Source organism: Vespula pensylvanica, chromosome 12 (genome assembly GCF_014466175.1).
Source record: "Vespula pensylvanica isolate Volc-1 chromosome 12, ASM1446617v1, whole genome shotgun sequence".
In the NCBI taxonomy this organism is placed as follows: domain Eukaryota; kingdom Metazoa; phylum Arthropoda; class Insecta; order Hymenoptera; family Vespidae; genus Vespula; species Vespula pensylvanica.
In genome coordinates, this window is record NC_057696.1 from 2,492,215 (window position 1) to 2,504,714 (window position 12,500).

Below are 12,500 nucleotides of genomic sequence, written 5' to 3' on the forward strand. Positions count from 1 at the left end.
TTTTTTTTTTTTTTTTTTTAAATCTCAGTTTGGATCCTCCTGCGACAACGATCTTCTTCGAGGGGATGATGCAGGTAGAGAGAGTTAATCGACGTCGTGATCGAATATGTCGGAATAAATTTACGAATTTCTTCTTTCTTTGAGATATGCCTTCTTCTTCTTTCTTGAATATTTCTCTCTTTTATATGGGACAACGAACTATACAGAACGAACTTTCGTACATCGATGAATTTAAGTATATATATATATATCGTTGACCTTGAATCCTTTTTTTCTATTTTTCCAACGTAGTAGAAGAAGAAGAAGAAGAAGAAGAAGAAGAAGAGGAGGAAGAGGAAGAGGAGGAACGAGAAGAATCGAACGAGAAGAATCGAACAAGAACGACGACTAATTTATAGCAGCAACAGCATAGAACAGCAGCAACAGCTCACGAGGGTTGTTGTGACCGTTCCACGTCTTTGCCGAGTTGTCCTCCGAAAACACTCGGGCAATCGAACACACACTAACACACAGGACACGCGCGCACGCACGAACGAACGAACGCACGCACGCACGTTAGAACGAACGATCGACGTTGACAGAACAACGCGAGGGGCTTGTTGTTGCTTGTTTGGTTGGTGCTTCTTGATTTCGACTAAGTCGCAATATATATATATATATATATATGTATAATATATATATATGTACGTGTGTATATATATATCGCGCGACTCTTCTATTCGTTATTTCCTTTCTATTCTATTCTATATATTCTTTTTCTTTTCTTTTTTGATGTGATTGATTTTAAAGAAAGAAAGAAAGAAAGAAAGAAAGAAAGAAAGGAAGAAAGAAAGAAAGACAGATAGATGGATGAATAGAGATATTAAGTAAATGATCGAGTGTCACTGACAACGAGAACAATAGCAAAAGAGAGACAGAGAGAAAGAGAGAGAAAGAATGAGATAGACAGAGAACGAGTTGTCCTAGTCCGAATCACGTGGCCTCGTCGCGTTCTCCTTCCTCTCTTGTTTCAAATACGCGCGATGACGAAGCTCGATGACGACGGAGACGACGGTGGTATATTATATAACGTTGAGTAGTGGTGACGACGATTAACGGTTACGATGACGATGACGATGTTTATACGGCTTCTTGACTAGTCTCTCTCTTTTTATTATCGCCTATTTACGATTAATTTACTAACGTTCTCTCCACGTGGCGGTTTCGTCACGTTCACAGGGGACAAGAGAAAAACAATTGTAGGGCCCGTTGGAGATGTGACGTTGATTGTTGTTGTTGTTGTTGTTGGCCGCTTTCGTTGTAGAAGATACAACGATACCAAGATGGAGAGAAAGAGAGAAAAAGAAAGATAAAGTTGGAATTTAAGTGCGACGTGTAGTATTGAGTTTTTCGGAGATATCAAAAGCAAACAAACAAAGCCGATGATAAAGGTATATATAAATGTATATATATATATAAATATATATATATATAGTTATATAGATTGAAGGAATTAAATAAAGAAATATAGATAGATAGATAGATAGATAAAACGCATAAGAAGGAGAGAGAAAAAATATCGACGGAAAGAAAAAAGATATAACAAACAAACGAACAAATTAATAAATGAAAAAGACGGTCAGAGATCGTGTATGTATATATGTCGATTGCTTACTTTGTGTATGTATGCATGTATATTTGTATATAATATGTATGTACGTATATGTATATATAAGTATGCGTGCTTGCTTGCGTGCGTGCGTGCGTGCGTGCGTGCGTGCGCGCGTATAAAATAAAAAGACGAAAGAAAGCTAGAGAAATGGAAAGAAAAAGAGGGTGATAGAAACAGACAAGAAAGAAGGAAAGAAAGAAAGCAAGAAAGCAAGAGAAAAAGAAAGAAAGAGAGAAAAAAGAGAAAAGGAGAGAGGAGAAAGAGAGAAAGAGAGAGAGAGAGAGAGAGAGAGAAAGTAGGTGATTGTGTGCGTGTGCGTGTACGTGAGAGAAACTCGAAGGCGGAACGATTAAAAAGCGTCCTACTCGATCGCCTAGCTTGACACAACTGAGGAGAATCTCTCTCCGGTGGTGGTGCGAGCACCACCACCACCACCACCTCCACCTCCACCACCACCTCCACCACCACCACCACCATCACCACCACCACCTCCGCCATCACCAGCACCGCCACCAACGCCACCACCACCACCACCGTCGACGCCGCCGCCGCCGCCACCGCCGCCGCAGTAGTCGCAGTCGCAGTCGACGTCGGATCGCATCGGCGATGTGTATTACGCGGCCTTTCAAACACGATCCTTGCGCTATCCCCACCACCGTCGAACTAGCAAAGCCAATCGGTCGCGTGGTACTCACGAAGAAGACCGAACTATTACGAGGTTCCGCGCATTCTATGCGCGCGCATCGTCACGAATTTTCCTTTCGGCCACGCGCGCTCTCCCCTATATACAACACAAGCCATCTTCTTATTCGTTCTAGCTAGCTAGCTAGCTACCCCTACCTAAACCCTCTATCTAAACGTGAAATACTCTTGCCCTTTCTCACCACCCGTTGCATCTACTACCCTCTCCTCTCTTACTATCCCTACCATTCGCTGTTAAGTTATATACGTATGTGTATATGTATTTCTCTCTCTCCCTCTCTCACTCTATCTACGTATATAGGTATGTCTGTGTTTGTATGTTATATATATATACATACATATATATATATACATAGCCTACGTATTTCGCGCTAGCTTTGCGGTGAAACTCGTGCGACCATCTCCTCTACCACCTCTTCCACCTCCACCACCTCCTCCTCCTCCTCTCCTCCTCTTCCTCTTCTATACTCTATACCAGAACAACCAACCCAACCACCCACCCAACCAGCCAGCCCTGCTCTACACTTGGATTGACTACTGAAACATGTAGGCCGAGAGTAACCGGTAAAAGGCCGACGCGTCCTGTTCAACGAATTGACTTTTGTTTCCCTAGATCTATGATTCGTAAAATTAATGATTGAGCGTCGCTCGATCGAACGACGTGGGGAGCAATTGGTCGTGGGTAGGGGGAGGAAAAAGGGTAAGGTAGGGATAAGGGAAAGAGGTCGGTCGGTCGCTGGTGAAGGGCTCGATAAAGATTTCTTCTTTTTTCATTTCTTTTTTTTTTCTTTTACGTTTTGATTGATCGAAAACGTGATAAAAAGAAAAAGTCTTTTTAAGATCGTAATATTATCTGGATTATCGAACAACTGGAAGACACGTGTGACTTCGAGAAAAAGAGAGAGGGACAGAGAGAGAAAGAGGAAAGAAAGGGGAAAGGAAAAATGGATCCACTCGATTCCTTGATTTTTCCACTCGATTCGGCAAACTTGAGAGAAAATAGAGAGAATTAGAGAAAAGAGATAGCGAGTGAAAAAGAAGAGAGAGAGAGAGAGAGAGAGAAGAAAAGATTGCCGTTCGTTTGACGAGAACTCTTCAGGAAGAGTTCGGAGTGTTTGTACGAGATGGAGATTACTGCTCTATAAGATAGATAGAAATAGAGATAAAGATAGAGAAAGAGAGAGAGAGAGAGAGAGAGAAAGAGAGAGAGAGAACGAAAGATAAAGGGGTAGTTTGTGGGCTATGTAGAGCCAGGGAGGTAGCGTAGTAGCTGCTAGACGTGATTTCAGTGTAATCACCTTGCTCGAACTCTGACGTTTCAGTGGAAATAATAGAAAGAACACCTCTTTTCAAGAGGACCTCTCTCTCGAGGTTGTTCTTCGAACTTGATTGCTCGCTCGATCGTTCGTTTCTACTATGGCATCGAAAATCGTGTCCAGATATTGAAAGAACACAAATAGATTTCTCTCTCTCTCTCTCTTTATTTTTCTTTTTCTTTTACCTCTTCAAAAATTATTCTATTTTATTCTTTTTTTTATTTCTACGGAAAAAAAAGGAACGATCGAAAGAATTATTCGTATACGTATGTATATATGTACGTAATCTTGGAATAGTAAATTAAAGGTAAAGTTAAGAGCGGTTAGAATTAATGGAAATATGAATTTTTCAAAGGGATCAACCAACCGAGAAGGATTTCTCGTTTATCCAAAAGACACAGAGAAGGTAGGAGGTGTAGAAGGAGAAGTGGGAAACGAACAGAATGTAATAATCTGTTACGCTTTCCTAAAATTAAGTAGGGAATATATGAGAGACCGATTAAAATTTGCGCAAGTTGTAACGATTCTAAAAATCTTTTTTTTTTTTTTTTTTAGTCTCTATCGCTCGTTTTTTCTATACCATGTGTACGGATATATCTCCTCTTAACGTTAGGTTATACCTAACGTAAAAAAAATCATGCATTAATCAGACGACTCACCCACGAAATTCGAAGTGGCGAAGTGTGGACGAACGCCAAGTTGGCCGGGAATCTTACCTGAAACAGAAATAGAGATACAAAGTTTATTTACAAGGTTTATTTACAAAGAATCATTGAATCGTTAGGGTGTTCAAATTCGCGGAACGTTCAAAAGGCAATCGTCGTCTTCGTCTTCGTCTTCGTCTTCGTCTTCGTCTTCGTTTTCGTCTTCGTCGTCGTCATCGTCGTCGTCGTCGTCGTTGGAAAGATTCGTTGAAATTAATCGACGCTAATTTCCGTCCATTTGCCAAATACCGAGGAAACTTTGAGAAATTCTCGAGTTACTCCGAGGGAAAAGGGAACTCTCTCCGAGTATCCAACTATCAGAAAGATGACGACCTCTCTCTCTCTCTCTCTCCCTCCCACTCCCACCTTCTCTCTCAATCTCTCTTTCTCCCTCCTTCCTTCCCTCTTACTCTATCTCTCTCTCTTTCTTGAGAATGAAGGGGAAGAGAGAACGCAGATTGCTACAAACCTGGTCTAATATAGCGTTAATAACGCGCTAATAACGCTCGCACACACATCGATTCGCTTGCACACGTGCGGAGCTTACGAACCGAGTTAGAACGTAGAAGAGAAAGAGAGAAAGATATAGAGAGATAGCTAAAGCGAAGGAACGAAGGAGAGAGAGAGAGAGAGAGAGAGAGAGAGAGAGAGTAAGTGCAAACGAAATCGCGAGGCGTTAGGACGATCGTTAATCTTACCATGCCGACGACTTAATACGTTGGGCAAACCATTTCGTAGGAGTATGAGATTGTGAGAGTGAGAAAGTGTGTGAAAGAGATAGAGATACACAGAGAAAGAGAGAGAGAGAGAGAAGTCACTACTCACGATCCCTTTCCACGTAAGAACCAACCCTAAGTCCCGTAGAAATTATTCGGAGGGGGTAAGCAGTATGCAGATCGCGAAATCGCGGCGTACGTTAGGGATTAACTCAAGGGGTGGCTCCAACTCCTCATCCTCCTACCCTTCTCTCGCCTCCTTCTTCCCCTTGATTTTCTTTCCCTACTCCCACACACCAAACCGCTAGCTGTTATATCTCTCGCTGTCCCAGAAACAGCTCTCAACCGTTAAAGGCAATATCTAACAGTGTTCTCTCTCCTTCGTCAAAATTCATTCCGCATAACGTTCATATATCTTGATCATAGAAAAGAACGAGAAACAGTTTCGCTCCTGTTTACGTTTGTCGAGCGTTCTAATTCCAACTTAATATTCAAACAACCGATATATATCATTTACTAGAAAACCACGCTTGTGCGCGCGAGCACGAGACCGAACACCGTTTGTACCTTCGCTGTAAATACATACATAGTACATATATATATGTATATGTATATATATATATATATACACGTCGATAATAATCGCTTCTCGCAAATAGGCCGACGCGTCGAACACGATCGACGTGCAATACATATGCTTGTATGGCGCCGTTGGCCACCGTAAATAGATTTTCAAACTATGCCGTATATATATAAACGTATGGACCGCAATAATGATTCGTTCAAACAAAATTATGCGTGCCCGATTCCCACGTGAACTAAATCGTTTACAATTTCAACTACTATTCTCGTACTCATCGACTGTAAACACGATTTAGTTTATTATACATTTCTCTTTCGACGAAGAAAGAAAAAAAAAAAAAAACGATAATAACAATATTGATATTTATTATTAAAAATAAGAGGAAAGGAAAAGGTGGGAAAGGTAAAAAAAAAAAAAAAAAGGAAAATCCCTTTTCATTTCCAATAATACCCTTTTAACGTTTGAAGGAACAGCAACAAATGTTTCCATCGATGGAGAAACGTGAAATAAAAAATATCTGATAATGGTGGTGGTAATGATGGGGAAAGGGGTAGAAGAAAAAAAGAAGAAGAAAAAAAAACCATATAAACACAATAAACACAAAAAAGTATGCAAAGTTTCCAAAGTTTTGTCGATGGCATCGAACAAAAACAACGAAGGCGAAGATAGAAAGAGAACGCAAAAAAAAAAGAGAGAGAGAGAGAGAAAGAAAAAAAAAAGACGAGAAGTAAGAAAGAGAAAGAAAGAGAAAACGAAGCCGATCCTGTAGATTTCAGTTACGTATAGCGGCAAGCCAATAGTTAGGCTGTCCAAGGTAATAGGGGTTGATACATGACTCCCAAGACACAGCTCGGTCCCTCTCGATATGCCATTCTTCCTGCGTCCTCCTTACCATCCCTCTCCTACAAACCTCCTTCCCCATCTACCATCGCCAAAACCACCACCAATACCACTCGCTACCACCATACCACCATCAGAACACTCTGTCACTATCTTTCTCAGCCCCTTCAAGAGTCACTCTTTATTTATTTAAAGCCCCGAGCGACCGTCGACCGCTCAAACCGCTCTCAACCGTTCGACCAAAACCACCCGCTATATACATACACCCTCTTTTTCCTCCCTTTTCTTTTCTTTTCTTTTTCTTCTTCTTCTTCTTCTTTTTCTTATTTGTTTCGTTTCGTTTCGTTTCGTTTCGTTTCGTTTCGTTTCGTTTCCAATGGGATTCGACTCGTACGGGGAAGAGAGGAGGAAAATTTTGTCCATCACCCCCCTTTTCTATCCGAAAAACCTTTCGTCCTCTCTTCTCCTCTTTCTCTTCTTCTTGTTGTTCTTATTCTTTTTTTTTTCTCCTTTTTTTTCTCTCTTCTCTCTTTCAGTTCTTTTATCTTATCCTTCTTTTCTTCTTATTTTCGACGATACGATTTCCATGCATTCCCAACAGTCCGATTACCACCTGCTATCTCTCTCTCTCTCTCTCTCTCTCTCTCTCTCTCTCTCTCTCTCTCTTTCGCACGCATACACACACACACACACACCTCCTTTCTAACCATTAGAATTTATTATATTTCTTTTTTACCAGTACATACTCGAAATACATTACGTTACTTTCGATAATGACCTGACGCAAACTCGAGATTAACGAATCTAATCAATTTTGTATTTATTTTAATCGTTGAATTTGTAAGAGTATCTTTTTTTTTTCTTTTTTCATTCCTTCTCTTTTCTTTCTTTCTTTTTTTCTTTAGTTTCGTTTTATTACACTGCAAGCGTTCGTGTTCGTTTGAATAAAATATAGGATAGGAATGTTAGAATGTGGAATAGGAAAATTAGAATTTGTTTATGGTTTCGAATGACGTAACGAGGGTGAAAGAGAGAAGGAGAGAGAAAAAAAGAAAAAATAAATGAAATTGTAGATAGCATGAGCGAATAATCAGCGTTGCAGATTCAACGTGGTGCACTCGTTACTAACTCGTGATACTGCTCGAAATAACGATTTCGCGTGAGCTTGTGCGTTGCGATAATTGCGATTATTCGCACGTGCACGAAGGACGACGACGAAGGGACGGAGAGCAAGGGCAGGAACAGTGACGAGGGGAGGGAAAGTTATAAGAGAGGGATCGGTCCATACGTATTTCGAAAAATTTAACTAAATTTTAATACGTATAATTTTCAAATATCAAATTTCGTATACCGAGTCTATCGTTTAAAAATGTTCGATAACGAACATGACTTCATTATATACATATATATATATATATAAAAGAGAAAAAAAAAGAAGACAAGAAAAAAGTCAATGGTAAAAATTTTAATAAATTCAACGAAGTTTTGATTTACGTCGATGGAGATTTTTTAATAAATTTTGTCTAAAACGTGAACGGTTACGGTCATTTTGTTCTTCTTTTTTTCTTTCATTTTTCTTCCTTTTTTTTTTTTCTTTTCTTCTTTGAATTTGAAACAAACTTCGATCTATTTTAATGTAGGAGAATTGTACGCAGATATTTCCTTAATATTTACCCTTTAATAAACCAACAGCGTTATCCACTTGAGGTAAATAATTATGCAAAATTGAAACATTAAAAACCGATTAAAACTCTACTGAGTAACATAATCTTACGCGAATGAAAGATTCGTAATTTACATAAGAAATAAATAAATTCTTCGAAAGTATTAACAGTGGTAGGCGAGAGAGTTTCGTTAATCGACTCGTTTAAGTAATTTTCGAAGCCATGCTCAAACAACCCTTCACCCTTTCCTCTATCTCCTAGTACAACCACCACCACCACCACCACCACCACCAATAGAGCATACAAGCAGATAGAGACGGCGGCAGCAGCAGCAACGTTGTACGGAGAATTCACAGAGTGTGGTTTGCTTAATTTTCGCGGGAGACCGATAAACGTGGTTATCAAGAATTTAATCTAACCGAGTGGAGTCTCGAGATCTCTTCGGTGTCGTTCGGTGAAACATCAATTAGAGAGTGGATCGAAATTTGATCGAATTCGTGCTTCTCGATCTTTCACAGAGAGACATACACACACATACACACATACACTGGAGCACTCACACAACGCAATCTTTTTATTAACGCTTAAGAGTACAAACACGCAAACACAGACGCAGACGCACGCGTGCATACATTTTTTTAAACGATACGCTTTATTTCGTTTAAAGAATCTTCTAATCGTATAAAATAAAAACGTACAGAATTTCGAATAAACTTCGTTCTAATCGTTTTCAAAAGTTATATATATATATATATATATAAAAGAAGAATGAGAAGTATAGTTCGATGACAAGCGAAGGGGGTAGAGGTAGAGAGATCGATATTTTTATTACATCCCATAAAAATTCCTCTTCTAATAGATCGGTTGTGTGAGAAAAGAGAGAAGAGTGAGAAAGAGAAAGAAGATACGAGGTCTCATCTCTTTTTCGAAGAAGAAGATGAAGAAAAAGAAAAAGAAGAAAAAGTAAAAGAAGAAGAAGAAGAAGAAGAACGAATAGACGGAAGTACTGGAACATAGTGCACGCTCGAACGTGTGTACACGTTCAGGATGGAAAGGAAAAACGAAAAGGGTGCGATAGAGAGATACAGAGAGATAGAGAGAGATAGAGAGAGAGAAAAAGAGAGAGAGAGAGAGAGAGAGAGAGAAAGATTTACCCTCGACCAACCACCAAATCCAATAAACCCGAAGCCGATTAAATTTATGAAGTGAAAAAGGTATGAAAAAGCTTTGGGTTGCGCCGAACGAAAAGCATCCTCTACTGCTACCCCTATTTCACCACAAACCCACCCTCTCCTGCTCTTACCTATCTCTCGAATCCTATGCTCCTCTCCTTCGACGAGGGCACGATTCTTTGATAGCATCGGTAGTAGCAGCGTCACAGCAATAGCAGCAAAGCACAGCAACAAGAGTAATAGTGGTAACAGTAGTAGTTTAATAGTATTGGTATTAGCAGCCATAATAATTCGAGCAAATGACACTTTTCTAAAAATTATACACTTTTCTCTTTTCTCTGTCGCACGAAATCTAATTGAATTAATCTACCGAAACGCTCTTTCGCACGTACGGATACCAACTGCGTGTACATAAATATGCGTAATACGTTTAACGTGTCCTCTCCATCGAAGATGAGTCATATCTTTTTGTTCAACATATCCTTGCTGACTTTCAAAACCCGACGTCTTTCATACTCGGAGATCAAACATATTTTTGTTTATATATTCTCTCTGTTTCGAGGAAATGCGTGTTCGTACTTGTACGTGTTTATGTGTGTAAGAGATAGAGATAGAAGAAAAAAGAGAAAAAGAGTGAGAGACAGAGAGAAACTATAATACGTACAATTTCATCACTCTCTTAATCAACACGCTCAATTAACCGACAGCAACGTTGTTGGAACTGTGTCAGGTAGTAATAAAAAAAAGAAGAGCGAGAGAAGCGAACGTCACATAGCTCTCTCGACGAAATTTTTGACACGAAATCGCATTAAAGAGAAAGATAGAGAGAGAGAGAGAGAGAGATCGAATTACCACTACAATCGAACTATTTGTTCCGTACAAATGAAATTAAAGAGAGCGAGAGAAGGAGAAAGAAGGTCGGGGAGGGGGAAGGTTACGTGATAAAATAACGAATGACAGAAGAATAGGGAATAGTCTCTAGCCAAAGATATTTTTGTCTCTTTTTCACGTACGTAATTTTATCATTTTAACGATAAACGATGATCAGATTATGCTTACGATCGCTTTGGATTTCTGAGACCTGAATATTTCAACGATCACAATCGAAACAGAAACGAGGAGAGAGAGAGAGAGAGAGAGAGAGAGGTGAAAGGAGGAAGGTTGAAAGTATCAATGAAAGAGAGAGAAAGAATGATGGAGAGGGAAGAGGAGAGGAGAGGGGAGAAAGAGACAGACAGATGGAAGTTAAAACCAGTAGGAAAATACGAGAGACGAGGGAACATCTCGCTTAATTAATGTGCACGTTTTAATATGGGTTCGCATTTGAGGTCTAGTATCGATTTTGGAATTTATATAATAATGTAAATTGCGCGATGCACAGTTCGATAGTAATTTTAATAAGCGACGCTTCCCGTTAACCATCCGATGTTGTCCTGTACGAGAGTGAACGCGTTTAAAGTGGCCTACATAATAATGGCTATACGAAAGAAGATAATTGATGAAGCTGGAAGCTGGAAGCATGGAAAAAGATATATATATATATATATATATATATATATATATATATAGAGAGAGAGAGAGAGAGAGAGAGAGAGAGAGAGAATATGTGGTTCGACATCGAGGTCAGCTATATATCCATGGACACGCACGCAGCGAAAGACTATTTTTCTCGTGTCACACGTGCCGCTAAATCTCTAAATATCATAAATCTTGAGAAAATCAATTTAGAGCATTAAACCTTCTTAAGGAGAAAATATCCTGCGATACGTGCGGAGGTGTGGTGGTAGCGACGGCAGCAGCAGCAGCAGTATGGGATGGTCGGAGATATAATGGCGGTGACATTAAAAAAGAAAAAAGAAAAAAAAAAAAAGAAAGCAGTTTTACAATGGAGCTTCTTTTTATAAGGCGAAAATTCAAGGGAACATTTACATTTACTAGAAGCCTCTCGAATTATCGACGAACTTATATCCAATTCATTTCTCTAGTAGCAGCTAGAAAGTTTCGATGGTTTCGTGGGAATAAGTCATTAAATATAACTGGAATATATATATATATATATATATATATTTCTCTCTTTCTTATTATATACATCGCTTGAAGCGTTTTCTTGGGTAATGCGAATTCGAGAGGAAGGGATAGGAGAGATATGAGAGATGGTCGAGTAACAGGGAAATGGCAAAAGGAAAAGAGAACGAGAAAAAAGGTGCAAGAAAGAAAGATAGAGAAGGAGATAGAGAACTAAAAGAGGGAGAGAGGAGACAATACGAATCTAGCACGTGCCCGTACTAAAATCGTACGAGGGCTCAATTTTCCATTTGCCTCGAGAGTTCCTTCTCAGAGACTTTTTCTCGCTCTTTCGACGATATCGTTGTCCTTGCTAATGTCGATTGAACGACGCATACACACACACACACACACACACACAGAGGTATAAACACGTACGACTTCTCGCGTTACAAGCAAAATTTTAAAGAAAAGAGAAAGAGAGAAAGAGAGAGAGAGGAGAAAATAAAAAGAGAAAAATGACAAAAGGAAAAAATAAGAAAGAAAGAAAACACATTTCACGATCGAATTTACCCGGATTAATCTCGCGAGATCCGTCCTACTTGCTGTCACGTCCATTTTCGCGTAATCCCTACCAGCAAAGTGGCAGAGAGGTGAGTGGAGGGTAGAAGCGCGAGGTAAATGAGTGGGTGGATGAGTGTGAGAGAGAAAGTCGAATAGACGAAGATTTTTCTCGCTTAGAAATATTAGCCAATGAGATGGTAGATAAGAACGTTAACTAAGCGTCGAGAACGTAAAAAGTAAGTGTATCACCTTACCCGTGAATTTCCAGGTGAGAAAAGTACAAAATCCATGACGTTTTCTACTCCTTTAGAGAGAGTTTTTCTCTATCTTATTATCTTACTATTTTCTCTCTATCTCTTTATGTCTTTCTTTTTATCTCTCACTTGCTTTTCAACGGCGGACACAGGGAAACAGGTCGGACGAGTCGGCAAAGTGATCTCGTCTCAACTACCGAAGAAGAAGAAGAAGAAGAAGAAAAAAGAAGGAATTTAAGATGTACGTGCAAGAACGACCGAGACAAGAAAGTAACGCGAGGAGATAAGATAAAGAAGGATAGAAAAAGAAATCTAATTTTCAGATCATGA

General features: G+C 39.5%; 1 protein-coding gene across 9 annotated transcripts in view; it reads right to left on the reverse strand.

Moving 5' to 3' along the window:
• The window catches only part of LOC122633572 (polypyrimidine tract-binding protein 1), a 305,402-nt gene that overhangs the window by 200,546 nt on the left and 92,356 nt on the right, over positions 1 to 12,500 (reverse strand). For 3 of the 9 annotated variants that reach the window (XM_043821589.1, XM_043821587.1, XM_043821588.1), the window contains exon 3: positions 4,329 to 4,385. The exons of 4 other annotated variants lie outside the window; for them this stretch is intronic. In XM_043821589.1, coding sequence (XP_043677524.1) covers positions 4,329 to 4,385 — 57 coding nt within the window. Of the gene's footprint in view, positions 1 to 1,183; positions 1,292 to 1,974; positions 2,067 to 4,328; positions 4,386 to 12,500 lie in introns of those variants that run through there. 2 more of the 9 variants (XM_043821595.1, XM_043821594.1) reach the window with 2 other exon arrangements.